Source organism: Anopheles coustani, chromosome 2, assembly GCF_943734705.1.
Source record: "Anopheles coustani chromosome 2, idAnoCousDA_361_x.2, whole genome shotgun sequence".
Lineage (NCBI taxonomy): Eukaryota > Metazoa > Arthropoda > Insecta > Diptera > Culicidae > Anopheles > Anopheles coustani.
The window spans coordinates 81202841-81228298 of NC_071289.1; the positions used below are offsets into that span (position 1 = coordinate 81202841).

A 25458-nucleotide genomic window follows, 5' to 3' on the forward strand; every position below is an offset into this window, starting at 1 on the left:
AACACAATCGAAATACGAAAAAGATGGAAAAACATAATCGAAACCAAAGAATAAACATAAAAATAAAACACTTTTCCTAAATGGATCCGTTCGTGTTCGATGATGAAGCGTGAAAAGCGTGATTGCCTGGCAGTTATGTGAGCAGGTTCGTCGCTTAGCAAACCGCAAACCGGTGGTTCGGCGACTTACATCTCTTTAGCTATCGTTTTGGGGCGGAAAGGCTGCCAAGGGTACGAAGTGGCGTTTCGATGGCGCTCCGTCCGTCCTAGAAGAGTCCGTTCGTGTAACGGCGCTGCTGTTGGTAGGTGGCCAGGGTGTTCTGGGGCGGCAGGTACGTCGGGGCGCAGAACGTCTTGGTGACGGCGGGCAGCGTGACGGTGCTCGTCTTGTAGACCGTCTGATACTGTAGCTCGTCGCGCTGCACCTGCGTTTCGGTGACGTAGACCGTCTGCACGCCACCGGGCTGCGTGTACACGGAGCTGACGGTGCGCGTTACGGCCGGAAGCGTAACGGTGCTGTAGATGGTCTGGGGAGGCAGTGGAACGGCCGGGAGCGTGACGGTGCGCGTATCGGTGACCGTCTGGTAGACCGGGGTGGCCGTGGTGTACACGGATGTGCTGGTGCGCGTGACCGGTGGCAGCTGGACGGTGGAGTAGATGGTCTGAGCAGGAAGCGTTACCGGAGGGAGCGTTACGGTATCGCGCACTGTGCTAACGGCAGTGCTGGTGCGCGTTACGACGTTCGTTTCAGTGCGCGTTACTGGAGGCAGCTGGACGGTGGAGTAGATGGTCTGCGCCGGGAGGGTCACTGGGGGCAGCGTGACGGTGCGGTAGTCCTGGACCGTCTGGATGACGGGTGTGGTCGTGGTGTAGACGGAGGTTTCGGTGCGTGTGACCGGTGGCAGCTGGACGGTCGAGTAGATGACTTGCGGAGGAAGCGTTACCGGGGGCTGTGTAACGGTACGCGTGTCCGTAACGGTCTGGTAGACGGGCGTTGCCGTTACTACGGTGCTAGTGTACGTCGACACTACCGGCGGAAGCGTGACCGTGTTGTACACCGTGCTGGGTGGCAGCAGCGGTGGTGTTACGGTGTAGGTGGCCGTACTGGTAAGCGTCTGGTAGACGGGTACGGTAGCTGTGTAGGTGGACGTGATGTAGACCGACGACACAACCGTCTGTTCATCGCCGTACACCGGCGCTGTAACGGTTTCCGTGTAACGCTGGTAGTCGGTTTCCGTCTGGGTGACGTAGACCGTCGAGGGGAGGGCACAGTCCGGCTTCGGGTAGAAGTATCCATTGAACTGCTCGGCCCGAGCACAGGCCAACACGGCCAGCAGAAGAAGACACACTTTCTGCTGCAAAAGAAACAGAAAATAGACATGAAGCAACCCACAAGGACATTAGTCATCGGATAAGAAAGTAGCACAGAATCTATAATATTGAGATTCCGAAAAATTCAGAAAAGCAAAAAGCAGGTTAGGCTGTCTGCCTGCAATCCTTTTATTGGTCAAAACAAAAAATCGGCACCGTCTGCAATAGAAGACGTCACCGAACGAGTCACGGCATCCGAAGGAAAAGGTGTAGCATCTATTAGCATAATAGTGTTGCAATATTAAGGCGAGCGTTATTTTATCAATAGTCACGATGCGGCTGCGTTCGCCTCGTTAGGCTTCGAGATGAATCGCTGAATGTGCGGACGGATTGAACTGCTTGGAAAATGCCACCAAACGGCAAAATGGACTGATATCAATAAATCATTTCCTACGCGATTCTGTTGAAAGCAAGTCTCATCTTCATAAACAGCGCCAATACCGATTAACACCGACTTCTCCCGCGACCTTGGCCGTGGATTATCAGCAGGCAGGGGCATAGTTCGGTAGCGATACACTTTCGAAGCTGAAGCGGTCTATAACGAGCGCCCTTTTTTTTTTTTTTGGTGGCAAACGCAGGTGTCCCTAGGAGTATTGACCAAGACGAATATTCAAATGATGCTTGCTGGTGCCTCTCAGGCATTCGGTTGGATGCCTTGGGGCGTAATCGAAAAGCCAAAGGTACTTTCATCAATGATGAGGATGATCACCATCATCATCATTAGTCAAATCGAAAGCGGAACGGATGGAAATAAAGGTTAATGGTTTCGAAAAGTTTGTTTCAACATTTCTTATGAATGAAAAAATGCGACTAGATTTCGAGAAATGTAAACCAAGTTAAGGTTACGATGTAATCGATCAAGTTAGGGGCACAATAAAAGAAAAAAAAAACATGATCATTGGTAAAACCGGATATAAACGCCTTATTGTAATATGGTAACAATTCCAAGTTTGACTATTTATGAAATTTCTAAAATTTGCTGGCAATGTTGTTCGTTTTCAATTTTAAAGCACATTTTTCATTTAAAATTGTACGTTTCATCAAAAAGTTATGTTTGTTTGAAAATTGTAAGCCTGTTTTTCTTCGATAGTTGTTTGTCTTTCGAAAGAAGGCCGTATCGTATTAAAATCACAATTCAATTTAGGGTCACTTCACTTAATACAAAATTGATTATTACGACCTTTTCACCACATCGCATTGGTTTCACTTTCTGTTGGTGCTTTATGACATATGGTTGGGAAATCAAACCATCCTTGGTATTCGATTACTTCTCCAATCCTGCCCGAAAACGATACCTTATGCAACCAACCCCCGTGAGGTCACTGTATCACCACGCTCGGGAACTTTTGAAAATTTGCAACTTCACTTCGAAAACCGTTCCGTTCACAGCACCGCTCGAATAAGTCGTGCAAACAACGTCGTCCACGGGGCTTCGACGACTTCGACTCACCATTATCGGGCAGATATGATTGCTTAATCCAAGCGACTCCAAATCTCAAAACTGTCAGTACACAAGCGCTGGTTGGAAAACTCTCCGGTATGTTCGTAGAGCTTCCCGGATCCGGCTCACTTTCGGTAGGCTACACTTTCGGTTTCGATACGCCGCGGGTATCCTTTTGATTTTGGATCCTTTGATCGATTTTCGGTTCGAGGCACAGCTAGCCAGGCCGAACGTAAGACTGATCGCCCCCGGTCTACCGGTCGATCTTTTTATATGATGAGAGTTTGCAGAGATGAAGATCGACGTCGACGACGCCGACGACGAACGGATGACGACGTCAACGATCGGTGGCTTTTCGTCGTGGTCCACGCGCGCACGCGCAGAGTGCGAATCTAGCTGTATTCTTCGTTTCGGTTGCTTCTTATTTCCCTCATCTCACGCGGCGTGCTTTTTTCGGGGGAAGCCCGTGGTCGGGTTGGGTCGGCGCCCAGAGAAGAAGTGTCGCGAGAGTGGAACATCATCCGCAGGACGCAGGTGGGGTGCTTTTGGGCTGTCCAAACAGTAGACTTTGGGCAAGAAATGTTGGTTCTTTTTTGTCGGAAAAGAAGTGATCGCCGAATCTCGTCCCATCTCGGTCACGCACCCCTGCGCACCCCATACCAAGTGGACATCGGTTGTGACGCTTCTGGATGTCTTGGGCATTATTATAATCTAGCTTTTTTCTTCAATCGGATCCACCTGGCAGCGACAGGGTTGGCCACGAAAACGGTAGAGGATGCGGCCCTGTCCGAAAAGGGGGGGTGATGGTTTTTATGTGGGAATATTTCGTTCTTTACGGACTTCTTTCGTTTAAAACTGCTGTGTGCATTTTTCATCATAACCGTTTTCGCTCATTCGGCTTCGCAGCCGTCTCGTCTGCTCGTAAACAGTTTTCATCATCGTCCTCAGTGAAATAATCGAAAGACACACGTCACGGAATCGTGCCCCGGAGATGATCCGTTTAGCGCGCCTGGTATCCTACAACCTTTACAACCTGAACTCGCGACCCTGATTCGCATCTGACGGGCACCGAGAGTTTGGCGCGAGAAGAAATTAGCTCACACTCCTTAGCCGCACTCTGTGCGACAATGATTTGTGCATCATCTTTTTCTTCTTTTGTTTTGACCGAGGGGCAGAAGCGCGAAATGGTGAGAATACGCGGTTTCTGCGGTTGACAAATGGAGAAAGATTGTGCCCAGTAAAACGGTCAAACGGGTTCGATAACATAACTAAAGAGCTGACAAAAGTGTTCTGTTTAAGATGCAGAAGACAATTGGTTGTTAACAGTAGCACACGTTGTTCTCTTATCGCTGATCTATTGTTTCAGCAAATGAGTTTGTTGATTTGTTCATTTAAAAAATATGTTTTCCTACACTCCGAACTAGCGGAGTGATGAAGAGCTACATTCGAAAATAAAATTCATAAAAAAATAGTAATAAAATGTACTAAAAAGTAAAATAACATACTACTAAACATGTACCAAACATATCAGAAAAACGGTCGAAGTTACAGATTTTTAATGAAGAAGTTGTCAAATTGATCACTCCAAAGAATTTGGCTGTAGTTCCGTTTTTTTGATTCGATAATATCCCTTGTTTTTGCTTGACGTTATATTCAAACGTTATCTAGATATTTGAGAACGAAATTTAAAACCGTTAAACTGATCATCCGTTGGGTCCGAAACAGTGTAAAAAAAAACAACTCTAAAATAGTATGTCTTTGAAAAATACTTTCATTTTAGAAACAAAATTGCAACTTAACGGTAAAATACGGAATTGATTTCAGGTACAGGTATATGACAGGAATGATCGTTCTCTTCATGAGAATATTTGTTGATCGGTATTGAGAGGCCTTTCAATTTTTCGGTTACTCTTCGGTTTGCTTTTGATGTTATCACCTTCTTTTTTACTCGAATATACACCCATATTGAGATATGTTTGCCTTTAGCTTCCAGCATGATCATGTCAGAAATTTTCTGTCCTTCATCGTCAGTTATTTTATGCAATGTTGATATTTGTTCGACCAGTTGTGCGACAGGCTTGCTTGAATCAAGCCTTTTATCATTCAAATGAGAAATAAAGCGAAGCGAATGAACGACTCCAATGTTGAGCAAATATTTCAGTTTAACTTTTGCGTGGAAAGCTGTTTTCCAAAATGACCGCAACGACTGTCAAGTGGCTTCGGTCAAAAGCGCCAAAATACCCTTGATGAAAATTTAAAACAATGGGTAACTTTAAGGCAACTTTCGGTCTGATTTATCAGGCTGGGAACGATCTGCGAGCACGAGGCAGTCAGGCCGGTCCCTGACGCTAACTCTGCATTTGCGTTCGTGGTGGCATTTTCCCTACCATACTTAAAGGCGAGCGATGAGCCCTTTGGTCAGCCGAAGGAAAAACCTTCAAACCCTCCACGGTGTATCAATTATATCTTCATCAAGGCAAACCCAAGCGGTAAGCGGAGGGCAGCCTCGGTCGGGGCATCTTCCGAGCTGCAGCAGACGGTGCAGATTTTCACGGTATGGCAATTGAAAGGGCGACAGGGGCGGAGGTTCCCTCGACCACACAGTGGGTGAACCGCATGTGTATGGGAGGTCAATAGTGTTATGTGATGGATTTAACTTTCATTACACTTGTTTGTTGTTGAACGGGAGACTTACCAATTGAATAGAGTTTTCAAGAAAAGGTTTCACTGAACATTGGTTTTTCTTAATATAAAAAAAAAAATTAATTAATACTTGGTGCAGACGGTTATAGAAATCAGTTAATACGACTAAAAATAAAAGTTCATAATTTACAAAACTGTTAAAATAATCTTTACTTACTCCTTACCTTCACCATCTTGAGTTGAATTAAAAACCATACATTTCGTGATAAACTACACGTTACTATAGCAATCCGATCATGTAACGCCAATCTATTTAATAAGGGCTGCACTGCATAACATGTACTCCCCTTAATCATCTTATAAAAATACGGCTAGAGTTCGTGAATGCACCTTCTTCAGCGAACATTCTACAGAATTCCCACGAAAATTTGAGAAATGGTTTTTCCACTCATATCCGCATTGTGTTCGCACAGTGGATCACCGGGGAACCACCGAAACCGATGCTATGGACTCATCGTTTCGAGAGCGAGAAGGCACACGAGTGAAACGGAGCTAGTTAGGATACCGTAAAAAATCATGTTAAACTAAACTATGGCATATATGCCACCACTCCTCGATCGTATGCCGCGCCGATGGAGATGGCATGCTGGCTTGGAGGACCATTAGCGATTATAATTAGTTTGCCATACAAACATGGGGCGAGCGTAGCGCGCGTGCGACCACAAATCTCCACACTGGCGACAAGGCTGGCCGGTAGTCATCGCTCTTCGGCCTCCTCCCGATGGCGTCCATCGTTCGAGTCGATGATAATGGGAAACTAATTTTCATGGCCTACGTGGACGGGCGGGGAAGCTTCCAGTGGTGTGTGAGGATGACTCGGTAGTAGAAACCGTGGACTACTAGATACTGACCGCTTAGTTCCTAACTAGTAGCTCTATTTTCAATAAAAGTCTGATTAGTTAACGTTGCGCAAGGATGTTTTCGTGCGAGGGATTAGGTTAATGTTTGGCAGCCAATATAGACCGTAAGGATGTTACAGGACGCTAAAGCTGTTGGAATCGGGGTGACAGATTACTGAACATTTAGATTATTCCTCGCGTGCCAAAGGGTGTCTGCTACGTGCCTGCCATTTGAACCTGTTCATAAGTTGGAATGTTCCATGAACTCAGGAAGCCTGAAGAGCTGCTGCTTGTGGACGCACGAGGTGACGGATGGGGCTTTTGGTTAGCTGCGCATGACCTTTAGGCCGAGATGCATGAGGCAGCAACCCGCGGAAGACGCTGCCGAGGTCGAGGCAACTGAAGACTGCAGGCTTATCTGCCCACAGCGATCATCAGCACTCAACATTTGGTTCACCCGAAATCTTCGGCAAACGCTTGTTTGATCACCTGAAGTGTTTAAAAAGCCCTGGCGATTAAGTGGGACGTTGGCGTTCGACGGGGTTTTATCTTTTTTTCTACTCAACGCCGCGTGGCGGTTAGTTTGTGTAGCTTCCTCCTCCTAAGTACGTCTTATGCAAGGCGGTAGCTGCATTAGTAATTGAAGATCGTCAAACCCCTCCGCTATCACCTGCGGATGACTTTGCAGATGCGTCGAGCCACGAGCGGCACATTCTGGATTGAAAAGCGAAACATTGTAAACCGCCCGAGTGCGGTCCTTCCTCATCCGTTAAACGATACCCGTTACGGTGCGTTACGCTATTTCTAGCGTTCTCCCCTCCCCTGACCGATGCTAATGAAAGTCAAGGTCGGGATCATTATTATGCGATAATTTTTTGGCATGAATACATCTTCGCGCGCAAATATTGACCCGCGTCCACGTACGGTGTATTCCGCGTCGGAGTGGCTAAGAGAAGCGAAAGGCAGCGCAGTTGAGGCACCTTTACCGGTACGGTAGCGATTGGACTGGGCAAATAAATCGACATCGCGATGGTAAGCAAGATGGTTCGGTTTTTCTTGGAATTTACCTACCGCGGCATCTCCGAACGCGTTTCGGACTGGATGGATGGGGGGATCTTGGGGAATCGGCCACACGCTCATCTGTTGATCCGCTGACCTCGGGGACCTTGAGCTGAAGTTAGCACCGGTTGCAAGCGAGTTGCAAATTGAGCATATCCTTGTTACCGTTCCTGTACCTGATATTGCAGCCCACTGCGGCCTATGGCTGTGGGCTTGGCCTCCACAATACTTAACACCAAACGTCATCTAAATGACGTACCAAAGCAGTAGTGTGAGTTTATGTTTAGCTATTTTCGCTGTGGCCTGTGATAGGAAAGGATTGCAACAATGTTGCTCTTTCCCGATCATCCCGGATGTAGTCCCAGGGTGAGTTTTATCATGCTTGTTCGATGTAGAACACAATTTTTCACTCAATTTTTTCATACAGTCGTTAGAAGAAGTGGAAGATTTAAGGAGACAGCTTCGGGGCGACCCTTTGATCGCCTCCGAAAACAACATCAATCATCAAGTTAGTACCCATCTTAACTTTCAGTCTGAATCGATCCCGTTAAGTCTTCCCTACCGTCCTTCGGTTACGTTTTCTCCCTACCCTTGTGGTTGAAGCGCACACGGAATCACTGTCGAGTCGCTCAAGGAACTTCAAAACCAGATAGAAAAACGAAACAAGCAATACTGGCGATGTATAAAAGGGCGTTCGGATTGTTGAAAATTCCCTCAATCAATTCCCTCCCCGGGGGCCAACCGCAATGTCTTCATGCTGGTGGCACTTGTGAACAAGTACACCGCGTGTGACCTTTAGACGAAAATTAGTAATTTCATTAGGCGTTCAGGCGTTTTGGGGCTACAAGTACAATCAATCACACAGGTCCACAGCGGTCGAACTGGAAGGCCAAGGAAGGCACCAGGTGCAACGTTCTCGTTCAATGTTTGTCTAGGTGTCGAGGCGTCGCATAGAGAATAGGTTAGGTATGGTGTTTTTTTTCGTTTTAGGAAATCTGGTTTCTTCTTCACCCGCCCATATAAAATTACCCACTACAAGGGCAAATTACTTTGACATTTCGATTTCCCCACCATCGGTGCGCCGGGGTGTTTGCGCATCATCTGAGGCGTTAAGATTTTAAGAATGATTTATTTAATATTTGCAAACCACAAACAAGGACGCGCGCGCGCCCGCATTCTGCAGGCACTTTTCATTAGCTTTTCAGCTTGTAATCCCTGGAACAGCTTCGAGCCAGTGGGTTGACAAAGTTGGCGAATTATAATGCAAAAGAATATTCATAATTCATATCGAAATCCGGGAAGCATCCGGCTATCTCTTTGATGGGCGTCATCCGGATGAATGCCCGTCAATTCATTCGTTGAATCCGCGCAAGTCCTCAGTCTTTCGAGTTTCGGCTGAAGGGTTTCGGAGGTGTTAAAACATGCATGTATAACCCTTACGCTTCTGATCAAAAGTTGTATCAATGTATTCAATTTATTTTTTAGCATGCATCTGAAGTTTTTGAGAACATACATTATTAACTGCTAAAATGGTTAAATTTTTGATGTCATCAACACTAAAGATGAAGAAGCATACAAATATTTTCACGATTATACGAGTATTCTGTTCTAACCATTAACTTTTTGTTAAGATGATGTTTAATTAAAAAAATAACATGCTCTAAATTGAATGTAAATAAATACTGAATTAAATCAGCATTTGGTCACAAAATAAAAAGGAAGGAAACGTATACAGTAAATAGTAAGGGGTAAATGAATAAAGTAAATAATCATTCAAACTGTATACAGTATAGATTGACTATAGTCAATATTTACGCTGCAAAAATTAATCGATCTTCTTGATCTTATTTTCTTTTCAAACTTTAGTTATATTTACCATAAGAAATATTTTTATTTATGTTTTGACTTTTTCATATTGCTCTATTACTATGCTTTTAAGAAAACATTTTAGTATAACAAGTGACGAGTGTGCTTAGGAAGGTATCTACTCTCGTGGAGGTTTTTAATTAATATTGAATTTAAATGATTCAATGCGTGCATGCGTGAACCGTCGCAAACATAAGGGTTAACGTTGAAGTTGGCAATGGCGTCCATCCTGAACGACGTGTGGATTTTTCGCGGAAAACCCATTGTGCAGAAATTCCCCTCCCCAAGAAGTAACCGGAAGCCGAATAGAGGCGAGAAGCAGAGTGCAAACAAACGATCAATCCGCACCCGGCGATGCCGACTTCTTTGCGGGTCTACTCGATCTACTCTCTTGACATTTTGGGGAATGATTACCTATGTGCGTGTGTGTGTGTTTGGTAAGAAGAATTTGAACGCTCGTATCCGTGACGAACGGGGCATGACATTTTGATACGTGGTTTCGGCGCTGGGAGGATGCAGGCAAACGGATTTCAAAATGGGATTTGCACTGCCTCATCCTTGGTGCTCTTCGGTGACGAACCGTGACGCATACGGCGATCGGAAATAACTAGGAAGCCAGGGGTTCGGACTGGGGGATCAAAGGTGTTCTGTCTTCTCCTCGGTCCTTTGTTATTCATACAAACCGCGAATAAGTGGTAAAACGACCAAAAATGGAATACAACGAAATTTAGCAGAGCGCACAAGAACACTAGACTGGATGCTTACCGTGCGGATCGCGTTTGAATCCGGGTTGCTCATTTGCAGGAATATTTAGCAAACCGGATCCCAGCGCCAATTTTTCAGAGCGAACGCGAAAACTCACCCTCGCAAAGAAGCACGAGTGGACTGAAAAATGAAGACATTTGTGCGACTGTCTGTCGTTTGAAGCGACGTTCGAAGGGAGGCCGGGCACTGGTTTCCTTCTTACGTACGCCCAAGGCCGTCCCACTGTCATCGATGTGTGTCTATTTATTTGGGTTGCATTTTGTGTGCGCTTCTTCAAACGAGCAAAGCAAAGAAAGGCGGAGTGAGGCTGCAGACGGTGCGCTTCGGGGATAAACGTATGGAATGAGATTGCCATCATCATAGACGTTCCTTTGGTCCTGGAGCGCCGTTTACGTTTATCTTTTTAATAAAAACGTTTTGTTATCTATTGCCAATGTATGCTTGAGAAAAGGCTTGCCATTAGCGTTAGGTTTTGTGAACATTGCTTTGAAGTTATTGAGTAAAGAATAAAATCATCTAAAGTAGGTTTCCTAGCATTTTCCAATATGTCAACTCCTCTAGTGAAGAAGATTTTTCATTTTGCTAAACTGATTTGTACAATGATTTTTTGTTTACTTTTTGCTCACTGAGACTCATTTCGTGGATTATAAAAGACAAGATATTTCGTAATATAATAAATTTAATTCATCAACCTTTGTACGGGATGATAATGCATATATCGAATGAAGTACAAAAGAAAACAACAGTAGATTAGATATGTTACAAACTTAACTGACTGTGCTCATTCATGAACTAAAAAGGGGTTGCTATACACGCTAAAATACGGTAAACTCGAAACAGTTCATTTGACAATTTATTTAGTGGTCGAGAAAAGAGTTATGCGTACAAGATTCGAAAGAACATTTATTTAATCCCAATAAAACATGCTATACCACAGAAGAAGAAGACCACAGAATTTAGGTAGTCACACATTCAAGCAAGAAACAATTTCAATAGTCCTATCTCCTATTATCATATCATCTTAACTCTTTTCACCATTCTTGCTATGAAACATCATATAGAAGCTGGATGTTTTGATCAGAATGATACTTCATCATAAAATATAACTTTTCTAACTTACAATCCAAATAAAATAAAAATAAAAATATTAAAGGTACAACAGGACTCTGTAAAATAAATCAGTCCCACAAGTTCAGCTGCAATTGGACTAGATTGAATGATAGTCTTTTTCGAAAAAATCTTGTTGGTTCGCATGCATAATGGAGGCTGCATCATGTTGTATTGTTCTTTTATAGCTATGATGTTTGAATTTCGCAGGATTTCAGATGCGCCACATTCGTTCCGTGTATAAATGCATCAAACATTTGATTTCTGCCATTATCACCGATCCTTTGGCAAACTGTTTAACAACTGTTTAGGAAATGTGATCAAGGCGACCGCCTTTTTGTGCTGGGAATGTCCTACTTTCGCCTCCAACACTCGGTCGCACTCTTCGCTTGTTCTTACCCCGTGGTCGCCCTACCCCAGGCTGGTCTGTGTTACGTAGTGTTTGGCAGATTGGGACACCGGTCCATTGCGATCGGAAAGGAATTGCCCAAAAACATACAACGTTTGGCTGAACATCACTCGAAGAGGGCCAGCTTGTTTGTGCAGCTAATTGTCACTTCGGGGTAGGTTTCGACCAACCGTGTCTCCCGGTGGCCGGGAAGTGGCAGTGGCCACTTGCGGGCGATGCGTCCGGCGCGGCCGTATATAAAGTCTAACGGTATATCAGGGCCCGGTATCACATCCGAACGGACCTCAAGTCGAAGACGAGTCCGAGTACGTGTTGCCGAGCGTTCGTCTGTGGCTAGAGCGTGTTCGTATATCCGACGTAAATCGTGCAGGTCCGGTTCCGTCGCCAAGCCCGCGAAGCTACGTATATCCGGAAGGTGCTAATTTGGCCGCTAATTGTGCCGTAATCGGTTGAAAAGCGAAATTGAATACGTAATCAGGCGCGTACGAGCTGTTATCGCAAGCCGTATGATGGTGGTAAGTGGTGTGTTCTTGGCGCCCGGGCGACGTTCTACAAAGGATCGGTCTGTTTGTGTTCTGTTTCAGCGTAACGCCGTGTGGTTGGTGCTGCTTGTGGTCGGTGCGGCGGTGGCCGAGCCGCAGGAAGGTTACTTTTACCCGCGTCCGACGCCTCAGTGCCTGCCGCAGGTGTTCACCGAGACGGTGACGGACTACGCCACCGAAACGCTGAACCACTTCTTCACGGACGTCAACACGGTGTACCTGACGGACTATCTGACCTCGACCGTGGTCAATCCGGTCCTCATCACCTCGACCGAGTACTCCGTGTCGACGTTGCTGGTGCCGCAGGTTGAGTACATCACCGAAACGACCACCCTCGTCCTCCAGCCGAGCCCGGTCGTGCAGTACGTGACGGAAACCTTCGTCTCCACCGTGTTCGCCCAGAGTGACTTCAGCGGAGCCGTACAGCCGGTCCCGGTGGGTAACACCTACCTGCCACCGTCGGGTCCTCCCGAGCCGAACCCGGTGCTGATTAACCATGGCATCAACCAGCTCCAGCAGCCGCCACCATTTATTCCGCCACCACGCGTATCGCTGCCCCCGGTGCTGGACCATCCCGTAACGCACGAACCGTTCCTTCCGCTCGACGTGAGCTCCGGTGGCCAACGCACGCTCGGAGAGCCGGTCGAAGAGCACGCGTTCGGAAGCGGAGTTTATTCACTGCCCAACGTTGGGGCCGTGCCGCCTGCATTCGATAACGGTGGCTATCGCTACAAGCGAAAGCTTAACCTGCAAGCTTCGGAAGGACCGTCTTCGACGACGGTTGCTACGAAAACGGACAAATCGGTGTGAGGTGTTAAATGTTGTCCACCTTGCCTACCTTAAGGCGCTTTTCCCACTGAAATTGATCTAAGCCCGTTAGATGTTTAAGACGTTTGAGCTCGTTAGATGTTGGTTCGCGTAGGCTATGTTTTTGTAAGTAAAACTCGTTCGCAATAAATACTCAACTCAGATTGTACCAATTGAGTGACAACTGTTTTAGAAAAATACCTTCCACACGCATAAGTGGTGAAAAATGTCGAATTTTATCTCTGTTTCATTTATGCAACATGATTTTGTCTAGTTCGCGAATGCTCAGGTGCGATCAAACTGACCGCTAACTCTCCAATGTTATGTTTTATACACTCGTTGACTTATTTAAGATATTTTTTGTCTTTCGAAACACATCCCCATGTTTTAGATACTTCTTCTTCTTCTTCTTATGTGGCGCTACAACCCCTGAGCGGTCTTGGCCTAACGAAGCTCCATCCGAAATCGCTCACGGTCGTTCGCCACTCTGGTCCAATTCCGTATCCCGGCTTTATTGGCGGCTTCGTCTACGCCATCCTTCCACATCAATTCAGGCCTACCACGCTTCCTCTGTCCTTAGGGACAGCCTAAAAGGACTTTATGGTCTGTGTCGTCCGGTGCCATTCTCATGACATGATCAACCCACCGGAGCCTGGCGAGTCTAAATCGCTGTACGACAGTGAGGTCTCCATACGGCTCGTCATTATATAACCTCCTCCATTGTCCCTCCTCACATACGGGGCCAAAAGTCCTTCTTAGCTACTTCACTGATTGAAAAAACATGACTAATTTAATAATTGTATTTCAACGAAAAACTATATTTTTACATTCCACAGTTCCTAGTTCCAAACATTCCATATCCATGCTCTGTTCGATCATTACTCATTGCGTTATGCTGTTCCATTACGTTATGCCGTAAGCATTGCGAAGAATTATTTTAAAGGTGCACTTTTTAATCGTCGTATAGAGACATCAATTTTCTTTACCCAAATATTAAAATATTTTAGATGTATTCCAACTTTCGGTTTCTTCGTACGGAACCATACAGTGTAAGTTTTTCTATGCAAGAAACTTACATATTTCTCAAAACGATTTCAAACGTGATATTATGTGGGAGTGTAAATTCAGTACTTCTGACGTTGAGTTATTTAAAAATACAATTTGATAAAGTATTTCAAACTAGGCTTAGTAGGCAGCGCACGAGCGCATGGATAATTTTCCTAAAAGTGAAATCACATTTTTCAATTGTTCTTCTTTGAAGATAAAATCGTTTTATTCGTGAAATCATAATGCACATCACACGCACACACTCACACACATACACATATAAACATGCTAAAGTGATACACAACCATTGCTGGTACTACGTTAGTCTGCGCTTTCGTGCAGCCGAATGGTAAGTGTCAGTCTAAGCGTTTGTTTTGTATAAATTGTTCTTCGATTTCCCGCATCGGGTGGGGGCAGGGGACGGAAACATTCCCCGGCGGAGAGGGGTTGAAACAATTCCATTGATCAAGCTTCTTCTCTAGGGGCTTCTTATGTACATTAACGGTTTGGGCCTACGAACTAATCACTGGCCAGGTGAGCGTTACGGAACTACTACTAGGAGTGCTTATAACGCATCACCTCACCACCGTGAGGGACGGACGTATGAGTATTTGTTATCATTTGTTGTTCTCTACTTCGGGGAGTCGACAAAGTCGACATCGCATCGGTTACCGGTCCTTAGGCGTTCCAGTCCAGATCGTTACGTTCTTGAGCCTGCGGTGGGAGCACAAATCTTTTCAGCTCGGGGACGTTGGCGTACGCGGGAGAAAACGAATTGGCGGCCACGGTCTGCTGTACGGGTAGGTAGAGCCCGGTGGGCGTGCAAAGGATCTTAGTGTGGACGTACAATTCCGTTTTCGTAACGGTCTTCGCCGGCGTGTCTGTAACCGGAAGGTAGACAGTAGGCGGTCGGCAATAGGACGTGCTAACGGTGGTGTAACTGGTCGCCGGAGGATCTAGCGGTGGCGTAATTGTGACGGTTTTAGTAGTTGTTTTGGTGCTGGTGATACTTTCCGAGGGTGGCGGTCTAAACGTTTGCGTGACCGTTGAGGTGATTGTAGCAGTTTCCGTGCTGACAACGAAGGGCTTGGAAGTTCGGGTGACGTTTATCGTCGCTGCCGTTTCCTTGAAGACATTCCTTGGTGTAACAGTACTGTGAGAGAAAAGAAAAGTGAGAACAGTTTTAATACCGTTACGTGAGTTTCTTGTATTTTTTGATGCACCACCAACCTCTTTACGGTTACGGTAGTATTGGCCGTCAGCTTTACTAGATAGGTTGGCGTAATGGTGCGCCTTTGCGTTAGAGTACTGTTCAGCGTTACAAGGACGATAGAAGTCGGTGTAACCGTCCGACTGGTGGTGACTGTATCAGCATAGATCAGTTGAGTAGAGGTCGACGTAAGGTTTGTGGTGGTATGTTGAGTATCGTAGTAAATGGAAGAGGTGTAGGTAGGTGTTACAGTGCGATTCGTTGTCGTCTCAGGGAAATAGTTCGTGTTGACGAACGTCGGTGTTACGTTTCGAGAGATCGTGACCGTAGGGTGGTAGATGTAGCTCACAGACGTCGGTGTAACGGTTCGATTGACTGTAGTCGTTGGTGCGTAGAAGAGATTAGTGGACGTCGGTGTGAATGGTGTGGTTGTGGTTACAGGTGATTCGGTAATGATAGAAGTTGAAGTTGGCGTTACGGTGACATTGGTCGTCTTTAGAGGTAACGTCGACAGGATTGTAGAAATTGGTGTGATTGTCCTGCTGACCGTCACTGTAGTGCTAATGGTGGAATAGTATATGTATGTCGGCGTTATGTTTCGACTGGTTGTCGAGTAGGGCGTTAGGGTGCTGATGATGGTCGTCGTTGGTGTTGTCGATGTAGTGATCGTAACGGGTGGTACACGGGAGGTGCTGATGGTTGTCGTTGCAGGCAGCGTCGTGGTAATCGTCTCCGCTGGTGGCGTGAAAGTGCAGGTATGTGTTTCTGAAATCACCGGCAGGTAGAAGTTTGGCGGCATGTTGGTCGGTTCACACACGGATTCCGTCTCCGTAACGGTGATGGTATTATACACCGTTTTTGTGATCTTTTTTTCTCCACCGGGCCACGGGCAGGGAGGCTTTACAGACGGGTAGCCACACACTTCCGGACCACCGACGCACGGCTTAGGCGTGGGAGGGCCTGGAGGCGGGTAGCCACACACTTCCGCACCACCGACGCATGGTTTTGGTGGTTCCTGCACATATCCTTGCGACAGCCTTTCGGTGGGAAAAACCAGTGGTTGGTTTGGATTCCATTCAGGCGCTAGTTGGTAACCGTTGATGGTGCATACTGCCAGAGCAAGCAGCGGCAGTAGTATGCGTACCTTAAAACAGTAGAAAGAAATTTTGTTATCAATAAACTGAACGGCATGATTGACATCTGTGCGTAATGAAGAATAAAAAAAAAGTTGACCAAGAAAGTAAGACGCAACAAGATTTTAAATCGAAAGCCATTGGTAAGCGCATGATTTCTATTTTGGCCCGTATTTTATACGGCATTCCTACACGTCAAAAGGTTTATCGCATACTTCTGTTTTGCATAACGATCGCCTGGACCACCGTCTTCCTGTTATGCAAAGTTTTTTAAATGATGTTAAATGAATGATGAAATGATGATGAAATGTTAAATTAAATGATTTCATTGACATATCCCCGCTGCGTGTCACCTATCAACTCACTTTTATTTAATGTTTGTCAAGAAAACTTTCTCGAGCCTAAACACTGTCGACTAAACATCAAGATAAATGACTACAGCTGCATCCACGGCAAACGTAACGCATGCTATACTGTTTTACATAACACGAGAATTCACAAATTCACGAAATTAATTCAGAGGTTTATCAGCATCGTGGAAACGACATGGTCAATAATTTATTTTAAAACAAGAAAAGACGGATTGACGAAAATAATTGAACAAATACAATAAAATCAAAAGAGGTATCACTTTCCATCAAAGAAACACGTTATCCTTCAGAGTTACTTTCCATGTTGTATGCTCCAACTAAACCCCTTCTTTGATAGACACTTCTCCTAAACATCCGACAGGCTCGTTCCCTTTGCGGGTCCCTCCATCCCTCTCGGTGTTGAGTTGAGGTTGGGTTGGTTTGATGCTTGACCAATATTTATCCGCCCTGGTCCGCGGATCGACCTCAAACACCGGTTGGAGGTGGTTTTCCTTCCGAAAGTCGCCACTAACTGAAATGCGGGTCGCGGTCGCCGAAAGGTTAACGCTGTTTGCTACCGTTGGCGGGTAGTTTTGCAGGAGGCGAGTAATTTATCTACCAATTAGAGCCACGTGATGCGCAAATGCGTGAGAATGCGTTCGTAAAATAAACACCACGAGGTAGGCAAGCTTTGCAAAAACTTGTGAGTCATCTTATTTTGCAATGGCAGTTAGTGGACTTGTCGATAGATTTTAGCATTAAATACAAAGTAAGAAGGGAAACAGCTCTGCAGACTGCAGGTCAGTTCTCCATTGATATTAATTCGCTTCTTATTACCATAAATCAAGTAAAAAAGATGTAAATACGTTACATCTTCAACGTTTGCTAAACTCCAAACTCATAGATCATTCGGTTGATGCAGAATCGACGGGTTTTGGAAAAGAATACGATCAGGGACGGCATTAGGTAAACATTCACAAGTTTTCGTGTGAAGACGCAATCAGTCTTCGGCTTGCCCGCGTGCGCAATTCTGACCAACCTTTTATGTTGCAGCTCATCTCTTGATAGAGATCTCATCGTACAATGTTTACTGCACTAAGTGTGCACAGTTTCGGTTTGCTGTGATTCACGTAAGCGGCAGATGCAGTCGAGTGGTGTGAAGGATGCACTTGCAATCCAACACGCCGACTAGCGCCGGATGGATGACGGATCTACGCATGCAAATGGGAGGCCGTTTAGTAGTAATTCCCGCGGTTTCCCCCTCCCCTTAGGCTGATGTTATTTGATTTCAGCTGACCAATGGGCAATGAATGTGAAATAGGGGAGTCATGTAGCGGCTTGCACGGCTCGATGCCGATACGCGCCCGTCCACGACGGATTCGCTCATCTTCGCCGGCCTGCGTCGAGATGTGAATGAAAGAATCCGGCCTGCACCGTACCGGATCGTAGTGACTTATCCGGTTTTTGTGTGGCGTCGGCTGGTTCGTTTGCAATTCGCTTTTTATAACTAAATTAACCATCGAGGTCGCCATCGGTGGCCGGGACTTGGCTTTCCCTGGGCGTTGGACTGTGGCAAGTGATTTGTAGTTTGATTAAGCACCTGGGCAACCTTGGCTGCATCCTTTCTCGATTATGAAATTCGCAAACAAGGAAGATGTACGAGGGGAAGATCACTTGGCTTTAAGGTGGCTATGCAGATGAGTTTGTAGGCAATGTGATTTGATTGAAATCAATTCGATGCTGGAATGTTGCTTTCAATTCGGTAACTCGATAGCGATATTAATAAGCCACGTGGGTTATTCAAAACGGTGGAATACATTGTAGTTCACCTTAAAACCTCTTTCCAAACAAACCAAAGTAGCTTGAAAATCCGAAAGAACTTATCTTAATGTTGTTTCCCCTTCCAAAAATCAAATCAGTTAGTAATTTGTCAATATGTTGAAAAAAATAAGGAAATAAAATCCTACATATGTACGACGCAAAGGGTGGTTCGCCTTTGGAAGCAAAATAATTAATTTCAAACGCTAAATTAAGCGACACCCCGAAAAACAAAACATCATATCAGTCCTAAAAATAAGTCTCCCAAAGCCCCGAACGACGAAAAAGTCCAATGAACTGACAAACACAACCAATTCGCCGCTCGAAGCACGTACCTGTGGAGATACTAACCTTCGAAGCGGCCGGTTGTTAGAAGATGCCAATGTCAAGGTGTCGTTACCATTGGCACGACCCACCTGCGTCTTGGAAGCGCGATTTCGGAACGTTTTCGTGCGATTGATCCTTCGGCAGAGCTTCGAGCTTCGACAGCAATCCCTATGAGGTACGGAAAGCATGTGTTTACTAACCGGTTTTCTCTATATTTTAAGTCCTCATATCGTTTCTCGATTTTTTCCTTGCCTGATGAGCATCTCTATCTTCAGAATCGAACAGTTTTTTTTCGCAACACCATGCGGACGTTTCATCCAATGTGGGTTGATGGCAAAATTAGCATTTTGTTATCACAAAAATAGCCAATCGATAGAAGTACAAATTTGAAAATATGCGCAGATCTCAGAAAGGTAGAAAATTCAAAATTAGCTCCGAAGAATAAGAGTCGAAGAAGAATATGTCTTCCGTTCAATATGCAAATGGCGTTTCCTCCTCATTCGCATGTTAATGTTTTCCTAAATCAGATAGCCTATAATTCACCATCGTATGGCATTGGCGTTCTGTTACCTAGCGTTGCTTAGATAGCTTTGACTTTGAGGAAAATTGAAGCGTGATTTATCTGGGAAAATCCCACTTGTGCACGGGATCTTCCCTGGAATTTTCATCGAACCCTGATAGGAACAAAATGGAAGTTTTCGCCTCATTGAAGTCGATTGACAATGTGTTTCATCAGTTGTCCATCATCTTCAGATAGATTTATTGTAATGAGCTGCGGAAGCTTACCAAGAAGTAATGTTGAAGGTCAAGTTCGTAGAGCTGAGAGAGTTCATAGGGAAGGAAGAACAGACAAGTTGTGTGTTGGGAGTTTGTTTGCTAATATTCCACATTGGTTCAAACATTGGTTCTTCTGGACCAACATTTTATAAAAAAAAACTAAAAAAAAAACCCCTCAAGTGATGCCAAGCAACGCAATGTACACAAAATGTAAAGTAAACAAAAATAAATTAAAATGCCGAAACATGGGCCGGATAGCCAAAAGTGCGATGGCATTTCTACACCAGGGTGGCGCAAATCATCCCTCGAACAAGTGTTCCATTCGCCGCAAATGGATGTCTCCTTTGACGTTTAAAATAATTATTGCACATTAATCACGGCTTGCAATTTTCGCATCGATGAGACAACAATCTGCATATAGGATTCAGGTGGACACGGTCCGGAGGCATGAACATTGTAATTTACTGTTGACCGAGGCTCTGGAGATCACTATCGGTACTATCAGGCTTTAGTTTGCAACGCTGATTCAAACTAATTATGAAGCTGGAAATCGACAGTCGCCTCATGGCGTGGTTTTTTAGTTGAGGTGGGGATCAAAATGATGATGACGATCGTCTCTATCGGATGCGTTACGTTACTTGAGCGTGTGTAAGATGGCGACGAGGACCCAGAACTTCCTTATCTGTGTGTATGTATCAACTTTGACCTAAAGCTGAAACGTGGAACGTGCGTATTTCGCTTGATTACTTCCTGTTATGTGGAGTTTTTGAAACGATTGTTAAGCAAAATAATTCCATTGACTGATGCCCACTGTGTGTCAACTATCAACAACATTATTGGATGATATTAATTTTCGAGATTCGCACGGATGGAGTTTAAATTTAAGATTTTTCTTAATGAGCTAAAGGTAATTTAACTTCAAGCTAAACTAAATGTCAACAAAATAATACTATTCGTTTGAAGTATGGTATCATCAATTGATAACCTGTTAGCATAAACTATTTATAGCTACAATTTTTAAAAATGGTGGCCAACATATAGTATTAGCTGAATAAAAAAGAATGTTCAGCAGAAAAATAAGCTGGACGGCTAATCCGTAAAACAGGATCTACTAGTTTTTTTTATATTTTCAAGTTCGGTGCCACTGAAATATGCCAATAATAAACATATTATCATCTATTAGCCGGTTCCATATTTCAACGGTTTAGACTTCAAAAGGATATGTGTATTTCGAAAATATATTAATAATCACGAATATTAAAATAACGATCGATCTCTAAGCGTATCGGACCCTAGTTTTTCTTCCGCCATCACTTTCGATTATTGTTCAATCCTATTTGTCGCAAAAAGTTGTTAGTTTGTCCGATAAAGGTTCGTCTCGCGCAACCCAACCCGAACCCCGAAGAAGAAGGAAAGAACCCTTTTTCCAACGTAAGCTCTTAGTATCGACGTTTGCCTGTCACTGTTACTAAGAAGAATACTGAGATGACACGTTGACATTGAGCGTTTTGGGCTCAAATCGGTTGAATAAATAAGCGAACCAGGAATCAACGGTCGGTCATCGCCGGCGCAAGGTTCGTCGGTGTTGCGCGTGCGGCCACAGCCCCGCGCAAGCATGCGGCCTTGAAGATGTCTCACCTGCCCACGAATCTGCCGCCGTGAACCAAGAAAACGGCCCAATGGAAAACCTGTTTCTCTACGGACTTCATATTTTGCTGTCGATCGCGGCTGTCGATTGTGTGTTCTTTAGATAATAAAAATGGTATGGTGGGGTGTGCTTCACCTCTTCTGATCATTTTGTTTGATTTTGGGCGTTCTTGGAGAAACTTGAAAAATATTCCCAGCACGCCTTAAGACAGAAAATTCATATTATTGCAAAAAGAAAACGAGCGGTATTTGTACTATAAAATGGCGTCATGTTTATGGCGGGAAAATTCGTTGCATTAGCGCCGAAATTCGTGATGCCATAAAATATTTAACAGTCGTATCTTAGATTGTTTTGTTGGCAAGCGACTATTTTTCACATGATTTTTTGTGTTTGTCGAATAATTTAAAAACAAACAGGTGACTCATCCAGGATGCAAGGATTTGGCCGTCAATGATGCATGGATGTTTGATAACTCGCCGTAATTAATATCCAAAAAGCTAATGGATCGAAAGGAACAACATATACTCCCGCAGCCGAATGGGGAATGCAAAACGGCATCGCATGCAGCTCATTAGCATCGCAATCAATTTTCCTCCCGACATCCGCGTGCTGAGACGATACACATGCTGACCAATGATAAATCAATTCCCGCGTCGGTGGATTGCTCAAAATGAGTTTCCATTACCAATCTAACCTCATAAGTTGACACCCACGGGGTTTGTTTTTTTGTCGGGGACACTCATGAGTTTTTTTGTCGGGGACACTTTTGTTTTTGTCGTTCAGATTTGTCTGTGTGCAATGTGAGCTTGATTTAGACAAATTGTTCTTGATGATATTTCCATGATAAATAAACATAATCTGGCAAAAAGTATTTCTATGATAAATGAACATAATCTGGCAAACAGTATTTGCCATCTCGCCCGATATTCGATAGTTTGAGCGATGAAATGACGTTTCTTTGACTTTAGTTGAGCATAATGGAGGACCCTTGCTCTGTGATTTGTCTCGAAAGCAGACGGTTTCCCTTTCGACCTAATTTTATTCCCAAATCAGTCGAATTGATCATCACCGTTTTGGGTTTGCGATAAACTTCTCTGATAAAAGACAAACGATGTGACAGGGTATGCAGGAATGCTATAAATGTTTCCACTAGCGTACACCTTCTACCTACATCTGCGACAATCATCGTTCTCGTCATGATTTTGGCAAATTTCCCACCCATCCACGCCACGGGCGGCTCGTTACCGGTTCGTACGTGTGTGCTGGTGATGGATGGAATGGATTTATCATCACCCGACAAAGGCTTGGTGTATACAAATTGGCGATTTTTGCTTTTGTTTGTTCACGGTGTCTGAACCCGACATGTGCATCTGAAGAGGTTCGTCACTTGTTCGCGCGTTACAGTCTTTCTCCGCCGAGAACCGGGTTTCGGTGTCCAGCGTGGCCGAACCCGTACGTACGTGACCCTCGGTGGTTGTGTGTCAATGTGCGTTTATCGTATGATGGCGGTTGGGATAAAAATGTCCCGTAGGTCAAAGAATACACAAAAAGACAAATAAGTCAAAAGCAACAGAAGCAAAACCACGGAACCTGTTGAACTTGGGAACTGTGCACTTTAATTTACGGAGATCTTTTTTCTCGCCAAACTGCTCACTCGGTGATCATCTGTGTACCATTTTAATGTCTGCCAGGGGATCCCTAGAGGGGCACCCATTTAGGCTGGTACGAACGGCTGGAATGAATGCTATGGACGTAAATCGATCGGAGTTCCCTGTGCGATCTGTGTAGCAGCGATATCTCCAACAAAGAAAACAGTCAATATCGTCTCTTTGAGAGGTCGATTTCACAGCAGGTTCCTCGGGGTGGAGCTTCGAGGGGAGCAATTTCGGACGATAAGCTCCACGTCACGAAGGTCGCCGGTTCATATAAGCCTGCGTTCCGAAAAGGAGCCACTTGAAGGGGTCCGTCCTTAAATGTGATTTGTGAAAAACGGCGCTATATTTTATTTTATTTCATATCATCCGCACCTATCGAGCCGTCCTCTTGAGTCTCCTCGCGAAGTATGACCCTGAAGGAAGCAAGCGTGACAAACCCACTCCGCCACCAAGTCGGTCTGATGGCAAAGATACGCGGTTTACGAGCAAACGACCGATGTGAAAATGCAGTGAATTAATATGTATGACGCAGTATTTCGGGGCACCGGTCCTGGGCCCATCACCATTGTGACCCCTTCGCTCGGGTAGAGTATGATTTACGCAAAACACCGCCGGCACGCTGTATGGTATCGTGAGAATGGCGCACTGGACACGCTTTGGAAGCTACCAGGCGGGACTCGAGATCGTTTCCGACATGGTTTTCTTGTGTTTGTAAAGGGCCTGATCGTGCCCAAGTGCAGAAAAGAGCCCATGATGGCGCTAATTTAAGGTAACGGTTGTCGTCCGGTAAGTAGGAACGTCGTTGAGGCCAAAAATTGTATTCGTTACAGCTGCCGTACTGCTGGGACGTGCCAATTATGGATGCATCTTGGGTGTGTGAAGTTGTCAGTGCTCGGGTGGTTAAGAAGAGATGAACATTAACCACAATCGAAACGATGTATTTATTTACTTTAGGAGTTTGTTTCAATATTTACCCAAATGACGAGATGGATTGTACTAATTGGGAATTATTTATTACCGGCTTGTTGTGAGTCTTGAGTGCTTATTTCAAACCATTATTATCAAACCATTTCTTATGAAAGGCGTTTCTTTTCTCATTCGATAAATGAAGAACTATACATAAACGTATATGAAACACAACCAAATGAAATCTGCAAAATAGGGATACATATTTTTCTCCAGCAAAACAATACTGGCTGCCCGAAATGGAGCTTTCATGGTTATTGGAATGGGGATGTTAGGCTCAAATCAACAAATTGTTGTTTTATGATAACAAGCATACAAATGACGATCACAACGATAAGGTTGTGATAATTTGCAGAAAAGATAAATACCTTGAACGAAACATCATTTGCTAAGCATGATATTTGTATGCTCACGAATGTAATAAAACACACTTAGAAAAGGATGCAAAACTGGAAATGATAATACTGAGCATCAGAAAACCGATGTCCCCGCCCAAGGATGCTCGTAAAACTTCTACTCCAACCAGCAGCATAAACGATGCGAGCGCGCGCGATCCGTGAACATTTAGCGATGCGAAAAATCGATGCGGTCACACCTTCCGGCGTAGCTCCAGATTAAAGTTTGCTAAAAGCCAAACGTGATGGCCTTCTTCCGAACCGGGGGAGAGAGGCCTTGCAAGGGGCATTAAATTAGCGAAATTAGCATCCCACGTAGCGATCGAAGGCAACGGGACTGAACGCTGTCAATTGTCACCAGAGAACGTCAACGATTCTTCGGGTTATGGTTGGACGGATATTTTCTAACTGGTTGCGAAATGGGAAGCGCTGAGGTGAAAACACAAAAAATCACACGGCTTGAGCATTTTTTGCCATATTCGTGCTCGAACAAATGCATGCACATGCAGACAGCTTGTCGCATTGAAAATCACCGCTGAGCCGTTGAAAACCATCGTTTTATCGACGGGATGTGCAGATACAATCATTATCTTACGATATTGCTAGTTTTAGTGAAACGAATAGCTGGGGTCAAAGTTTTCATATAATTCAAGTTTAACTTTTTTACAAATGGATAAGAATGCAAAACAGTTTCAAACAATTTGAATCAGTATAACAAATCCTTGAAAACGTAAGTTAATTTTTTATGTGGTAGAATTTCTCCATCAATGTTGCTCAATTTATTAAAGACTCTTAACTATGCAGGTGAAAACAATATTTTGAAGTGATTAAATCGTACACTTAAAGTTTCACAACAGCATCAGTTTTATTGGATGAAATGCATTCAAACCCGTCTCATAAGAAGTAAACTGCATGAGAATTGATAGTTTGTTCTATTAGTCAACTCTGAGTTTCTAATTTGTGCACTAAAGCATCATATCGACACCATCACCACAGCACATGCGTCAGCAATAACTTCACAGAACCGTGACACAGTATCGCAGGTGGGAGTTTGGCCCTGTATTGTGACGCTCCCTGTTTGTCCACACGATGAAGCACTTCTATTAGCTAGTCAAGGCGGTGCTAAATAGCCACCAGCAGCTGATGATGGCCTCCCTATTGGGTTTGTCCAATATTTTTCCCTCGCGTCATGAGCACTTGACATTGCACATTGAATGCAACAGA

At 44.6% G+C, this 25458-nt stretch overlaps 3 protein-coding genes across 3 annotated transcripts; 1 reads left to right on the forward strand and 2 right to left on the reverse strand.

Moving 5' to 3' along the window:
* Nucleotides 1–265: 265 nt before the first annotated feature.
* Nucleotides 266–5687, reverse strand: LOC131265153 (mucin-2-like). Its single transcript, XM_058267414.1, has 2 exons — nt 5679–5687; nt 266–1354 (listed from the first exon to the last, which is right to left on the reverse strand). The coding sequence occupies exons 1-2, from the start codon at nt 5685–5687 to the stop codon at nt 266–268; spliced, it is 1098 nt and encodes a 365-aa protein (XP_058123397.1).
* A 6381-nt stretch (nt 5688–12068) lies between these two features.
* Nucleotides 12069–12911, forward strand: LOC131265154 (uncharacterized). Its single transcript, XM_058267415.1, has 2 exons — nt 12069–12074; nt 12144–12911. Exons 1-2 carry the CDS (start codon nt 12069–12071, stop codon nt 12909–12911), a joined length of 774 nt encoding a protein of 257 aa, XP_058123398.1.
* A 1722-nt stretch (nt 12912–14633) lies between these two features.
* LOC131265155 (mucin-2-like) lies at nt 14634–20136 on the reverse strand. The gene is made up of 3 exons (XM_058267416.1): nt 20036–20136; nt 15186–16202; nt 14634–15108 (listed from the first exon to the last, which is right to left on the reverse strand). Exons 1-3 carry the CDS (start codon nt 20134–20136, stop codon nt 14634–14636), a joined length of 1593 nt encoding a protein of 530 aa, XP_058123399.1.
* Between the last annotated feature and the right edge of the window lie 5322 nt (nt 20137–25458).

Coding starts and splice junctions, on each gene's coding strand:
- LOC131265155 (XM_058267416.1), bottom strand. CDS start 20,136: ATGAGGCGACTGTCGATTTCCAGCTTCATAATTAGTTTGAATCAGCGT. Junction 16,203..20,035: donor CTCCAGAGCCTCGGTCAACA/GTAAATTACAAT, acceptor TCCCACCGAAAG/GCTGTCGCAAGGATATGTGC. Junction 15,109..15,185: donor ACTACCGTAACCGTAAAGAG/GTTGGTGGTGCA, acceptor TTTCTCTCACAG/TACTGTTACACCAAGGAATG.